The sequence below is a fragment of the Seriola aureovittata genome, chromosome 4 (genome assembly GCF_021018895.1).
Source record: "Seriola aureovittata isolate HTS-2021-v1 ecotype China chromosome 4, ASM2101889v1, whole genome shotgun sequence".
Taxonomy (NCBI): domain Eukaryota; kingdom Metazoa; phylum Chordata; class Actinopteri; order Carangiformes; family Carangidae; genus Seriola; species Seriola aureovittata.
In genome coordinates, this window is record NC_079367.1 from 18,776,022 (window position 1) to 18,782,551 (window position 6,530).

At 35.9% G+C, this 6,530-nt stretch overlaps 1 protein-coding gene across 1 annotated transcript; it reads right to left on the minus strand.

Moving 5' to 3' along the window:
- Window positions 1–1,432: 1,432 nt before the first annotated feature.
- Window positions 1,433–3,565, minus strand: LOC130168033 (succinate receptor 1-like). Its single transcript, XM_056374607.1, has 2 exons — window positions 3,487–3,565; window positions 1,433–3,248 (listed from the first exon to the last, which is right to left on the minus strand). Exons 1-2 carry the CDS (start codon window positions 3,487–3,489, stop codon window positions 2,298–2,300), a joined length of 954 nt encoding a protein of 317 aa, XP_056230582.1. The 5' UTR covers window positions 3,490–3,565; the 3' UTR covers window positions 1,433–2,297.
- Window positions 3,566–6,530: the final 2,965 nt, after the last annotated feature.

The following is a 6,530-nucleotide window of genomic DNA, read 5'->3' on the forward strand; positions in this document are numbered from 1 at the left end:
TTCTTTATTCATTTTTAGATTCAAATTAAGTTTGATAACTCATTTGCATTGCACATGCATTTTATCACCACAACATTATTACTGGTTATAATAGGTGCTTTAACATACAGCAACCCTCCTAAAATCCTATAAAAAGACCATGTGCCCTATAATTTCTTCAACGGCCTCAATTGTCTGAACTGCCATATTGAATTATCTTTCAAAAATATATTATCGCATTAGAATATCACATTAAACGTAATATAGAGCTTCAGGTTTTGTATTTGTCCTCACACATACTTTTCTGCTGCTGTTTCTCATTGGCTCTGGCTCAGTACCACTCCTCTAGCTGTTATTATGAAACTTGAAACTCGCACACAGAACACAGCCCAATATTTCATCCATGCTTCTTTTCTTTTCTCATTCCAGGATAGATGCCAATATAAATCAAATGATGGATCAAGCATTGTGTGATTAGTCATGACTGAAAGAAAGCACCTGATCCTGTCTCCTGTCTTAAAGCCCTATGAAGTAAAGTGTGTTTTTGTCTTTAATGAGGGTTAAGGGCTTTAGTAAGCATCAAGGGTCACTGATAGCCCAATATAAAGGAGACTTTCATGAGAGCTGAGATCACCAGATGATTCCACCTTTAAAGATAAATATTACAGTATTATTAGAAAATATCAGAAAAAATCCTGATATTTCTTTTATGTTTCAGTAAACCAAACAACACTAAAGATGAGCTTTATGGAAAAAAGATGTATGTGTCAAAACAGGAGGCTGACTTACAATATTCCATACTGCAACAACATTTTCACAGCAGATGAAGTGAGTAAATGATGTGATTCAGAAAAGAGGGAGAGCAAAGAAATACCATAACCCATACTTTGCAAACTTACACATTCACACAAATAAAACAAAGGCTACACATTGTATGCTGCAGTGACAGTGATGCACTGCTTACACATCAGCCAAATCCAAACTCGTCAATTCTCTATTCTTAAGCGTCTGTCACCCATTAAAAAATGTTTTTAAAACCCTGACTTTCCTCACAAAATTATACAATAAACGCACTTTGGAAAACAAGGGGCTTCTTGAAAATAAAATTCCTGCTTATGTCTCAGTTGAAAAGGTCAAAGTGTAAGGTGCTGCATAACTCAGCAAGCTGGGATCAGTTAAATCCAGGAAAAACAAAGACAACAGAGATCAAATCATGTATCTGTTTTCCTTGACTGATTTTCAGGATGGTCACCCTCTTTTCATGGTAGCCACTACCCTTTTTCAATGTTTGAGTTGTAGATGTTTGACACTTTTCAAAACATCTAGATAAAAGTTGAAGAGGATGAAAGTTCTAAGAAGGTTCTAAGAAATACTCAGAATCTGCTGTACAAGCTTCATATTACACAGGAAATAAATCTGAGAAAAGGTTTGCCAGAGCTTTAGCCAATAGGGGTGGAGACCATTGGTATTTTAGTAATACCAGTATTGATGCTGATCAAAAAAGTAACTGGAGTTGCATGCAATGCATCCACATGCAATGGATTATTATGTGAATGCATTACATTTGGTATTTGGCATCGAGGCCCTCACGTTGTCACCATCCATCACTTGCATAACCTTCCATTGGAAATATGAGTCGCACCCAATTATTATTAGTTTAGCTGAGTTATATTTGATTACATTAAAAATGATACAATATAATATTAACTTTAATTCACAAACATCCCAAAAATAGTAATAAAAATGACAAAAACATGCACATTCAGTTTCATCCAATTACAAATATGAGTAAATATGCTTTTTCAACAAATACAAATAAAAACAGCAACCTAAGTGAAGATACAGGTATATACTTAAATAGAGCATTAATATAAAATAGCAACAGGCTCTGGCCTCTAAATGTATCAAGTTATTTTACTAGTTAGTTTACTTTGTCAACATGAAATGTAACTTTGCCTCAGTTCCTCTTTATGGTTATGTTGACATGTTTTGTTTCACATATAATAACAATGAAATTTGTGGTTACTGCAACAAAGTTTCCACATTAATAACAGGCATGATAAATATGTACATACAAGAACAAAGATGTCATGCAGTCTTAAAAATACCAGACAGTTTGAAAATAACATATAGGATGACCATTATATCAATTAATATATTAAAAAATTAAAAACACCAAAGTAAAGGAAAGCATTTCAACAAAACGTTTAACAAAATACAATATGTAAGGGCAGCACTGATATAAATGTGTGGATGTACTATGTTGATGTGTGTCTCTTTTCGTGTAGGCATATGCAGGGATGTTGTGTTGAATTTTGTCAGGCTGGTTGTCTTTGCTGCTCTGTCTTTCTGACCAGCTTTCTGAGCTTAGTGAACAGGAGCTCTCTGAACTTGTCACCCATGAAGAAGTAGAAGACAGGGTTGATGACACTGTGCATGAAAGCCAAGGGTCGAGTCAAGATGTACATGCCCTGTATGTACATCTTTGTACACTGAGTAAGTCCTGCCGAGGCATGCCGAGATGCTATTGTGATATTTCTCATCACATGGTAGGGAGTGTAGAGAACCAGAAATATGGCTGCAGCTGATGCAACAACTCTGAGAGGCCGCCTGTATGATGTTGTCCTGCGCTGTAGAGCCCTTTCTTGGGCATGGAGCATATGTGCAATTTTGTAAGAGAAACTACAAAGTGCAAACAGAGGAACAATGTAACCAGTCAAGGTTAGCCCCAGGCTGTAACCTAATACATCAACATCTCCTTTTAGGCTGGCAAAATCCTTGCAGAGACTCCAGTTTTCACTCTCTAAGTCTTGAACCATCAGTACTATCATTGGAGCAACTTCCATATTGACAGCTAGCCAGCTTAGCCCTGTCACAATCATGGCTGTCTGTTTCTTCAGCAGGTAGTGGTCCCGTGTTGGATGTTTAATTAGCAGGAAGCGATCCATGCAAAGCCAAACCATAAAGAGGATGGAGGAGTAAAGATTGACATGCAGGACGTAGCGGTTGATAACACAAGCAAAGGGATTGGTTTCCGATTGGTCATTTGCATAGAGGTAAGAGAGGCGTGGCAGTGTACAGAGGAAAATAAGGTCGGACACTGCCAGGCTGAAGAGGTAAATATTGCAGCTCTGCCAGTTTGGTAAACAAAATATGTAACCAAGTACAACCAAAAGGTTGCCAGGGAAACCAATGCAGAACTCAATCGCATAAAATGGTGACAGATAGTACCTCTCTAGCATGACATCTATCATTGTACAGTTGAACACCTACAGAGAAGAGAGGAGGAGATTAGAGAAAACAGCAGAAGAGGAGAAAATAGAGGAAAAGAGAAGGAAGGGGAATGGAGGGAAGTAAGGGAGAAGAAACAAATGGGTGAATAATAATAGAAACAAAGTCTTACAACTTGGAGCCATCAGTAACAGGTGCAGTAGAAACTAACTTTATGTTGAGAGCTAACCACATTCAGCACTACATTAATATTGTACGTGTTAGGATAATACTCACCATTGTGTAGTTGTTCTAGTAGTTGCCGTTACCATGAATGGAGAGTGAGACCATGAACAGGTGCAGCCACTATCTGTACACTGGAAACAGTAAACACTGAGTGCTGAGGGTATGGTGCCTCCACAATGACATGGCTGGAAAAACAACTACAATAGCTTATGGTTGGATCATGTGGTTGGAACAAACAGGTACTTTGCGCGTCATTTGCATATACAATTTGCAAACGAAACCTCCTGGCACAGTTACTGTAAGATATTTTATAACTGTTTGCCCATGTTTTGTCTTGCTACCTGAAACTCTAGGAGTACAGACCAGCCCTCACACAAATTGAAAGTGGATATGACTAGCTTGCATCAGTAGTAGTCATCAAAATGCAACTGAGACAAGGGTCATATATTAGCTAAAAGAGAGTACAACACATAAAGAAATCGAACAGTCTATGTTATAAAACCTCCTCCAGTTCTACCTTGCCAGTATCTACACTGGCCTTTACAGCAACACCTTCTTAAACATTGTTGTTGCTTGAAAGTAAGTTAGGCTGTAAGTCTCATTTTACTGCGAGGAATTTTTAGACTCTTGACGCAACCAAATGCACCTTCATCTATACACTTCGCTTAAAAATACTATCGTTGTTTAAATTAATGAGGACAGATGTACTGCAGATACTTTGATGCAAATAAAGAACAGAAATAGGCTTAGGCATGCCTAACTACAGTTTACAGTATGTGCCATTGTGTACATTAGCCATAAATAGTTAAGATGTGAAACTTAATGATAAATAAGAGTTAGAGAATTATTAGTCTCTTTCTGAACTTTATTCTAAGGTCGTACTTACAATATCAGAAGAGTGGAAGAATATGGCTAGTTTCAGGCAAAAAACTGGAGTATTTGGTTGTTGCAGATAAAACTGACTAAAACAGTGAGAATTAACAAAAACAATTTTTGGTAGCGTTATTTTTTTTTTGAGGCTACCTGTTCATGCATCCATCCTGGGCAGTACTTCTCTTTATCTTATAAAAAAATTCTCACAGTGAAGCAGTCCCCGCTAGCACTGTATTTCCAGTCTGACCACTTCTCAGAATTTTAAGGTTCATATATAATGTGTTTGTTCCTGTTAAGAAATGAGTCACAAACTTGCCTATCCGTCATTTAATTTGTCATGAACTAGCACTAGATTTGTCACACTTCAAACTTCAAACTTCCTGTTTTTATATCAATCAGATCAAACACATTTGTTTCCTTTTGGTTTCACATATAATCTCTTAAACGATTATTGATTAGATTTTTTATTGATTGCTTTCAAATCAGCACATTTTATTCATTAACATCAAATTTGATTAAATTTAATTTTCACCATTTTGAATAGTTGCTTTATTCAAACCTTTTTGCATAACATTTAATTTCTGACTTTTTCAACCCCTGATATATTTTATATATTAAGATTTTACATGCAAAACACATACAGTGAGAACAAAATGCATTATTACAGAATAGTCTAAACAACAGCATACAAAGTAGTTTGAAGGGTTGATTCTTTATTTGACAAGTCCTGTGTTTCCTAGTAGTTTTATGGAAATTTCTTGGAAAATGGAATGGAATGTAATTTAGTACAAATTATTAAATCAAATTCTGGATTTGCAGAGAAACTTTCTTGAAGGAATGACTAAAATCTTAATTACTGAATGACATTATAGCTGACACCAGCAATTCATTGTAATGACCTAACTGGAATGTTGGACTGGCACCCCTTCTGCCATTTTAGTGCATAAAAAGCCTGCCTTTCATTCATTCAATCAGAGCAGACACCGATGAATCATCAATATTTTGCACTATCACCAACTGTTTTGACACAACAGTCATGTACATCTCTAGCAAAGGCAAACAATTGCATTGTCACATATTTTGGAAAGCATTGTCCTGATATTATGGACAGTAAAGTTTTTTTTTCCATTGTGACATTTTTGTGGTGCACAAAAAAACTCAACTTTGTGATCTTAATATATGATCTAAATATAATCTAAAACATAATGTGCCAAGCAGTTATAGTTATATTATAGTTGTATAGACCAATGAAAGCACCTGAGATCCATCAGAAAGGTTCCCAAGCAGGTTACAGCAGAATCATCAAGTCCAAGTGACTGCAGTGTATAAAGTACAGTGTCATCAACCATATCAGCTGCTTTACCTAAGTCAACAAACTGACAAGCACACTCATCCTTTAAATTTAGAGAGTTATGTGAGCTCATTCCAATGTGCTGAGTAACATTCAAATGTTCAGCAAAACCGGAAGGAAGTTTGGAAGTGGACCAAAATTGTTTATTCCATGTGTAACACATTCACTACCTAGTGATACAAGTAGTACACCTTTTTAAACTGAAATTACTATCCATTTGAATTAAGTCATCTAAAGATATGGGTGAGTGGATTAAAGGTGTAATGTGTAAGATCGTGCTACTTGATCCACCTCCATAGGGGGCAGCATTTCACCTCTTCGTCCCTGTCCAGTTAATCATGTTGTTGTTTTCCCCATGTTCCTTATCATTTATTATTTATATGTGCATTATTGTTGATAGTTAAATTATTGATAGCACTGAAACAAATTATTGAATTATGAATTATGAGTACTTGTAATACAAACAGTATGTTTTTATTTACCTATAAAAATATGAAGGCAAGGGGATACTGCATGACACATGGGTGTCAGGCTACAGCAGCATGAGGAAGGGATGATGACATCATCACAAAGGCAGAATCAGAAAATAAGGTTTATTGCCTGGTAGGGTTTTTACTTAAAAGATATTTGGCTTGGTATTTGGTGCAGTATACAATAAACATATTAACAGGAAATAACGATAAAAAGGTCAAATACTGCAACAGTCAAAAATATAAATATAAATAGATACAAATATTAAAAAAATAAAAAAATGAAAAGAACTATGTACAAAAGTGTTGACAAAACCCAGTTTAGATCACAGTATAGACAAAATCTGTTATGTGCAGGGATAATACTCCAAGGTGTTCCTGTAATGTGGTTGTTGATGGTT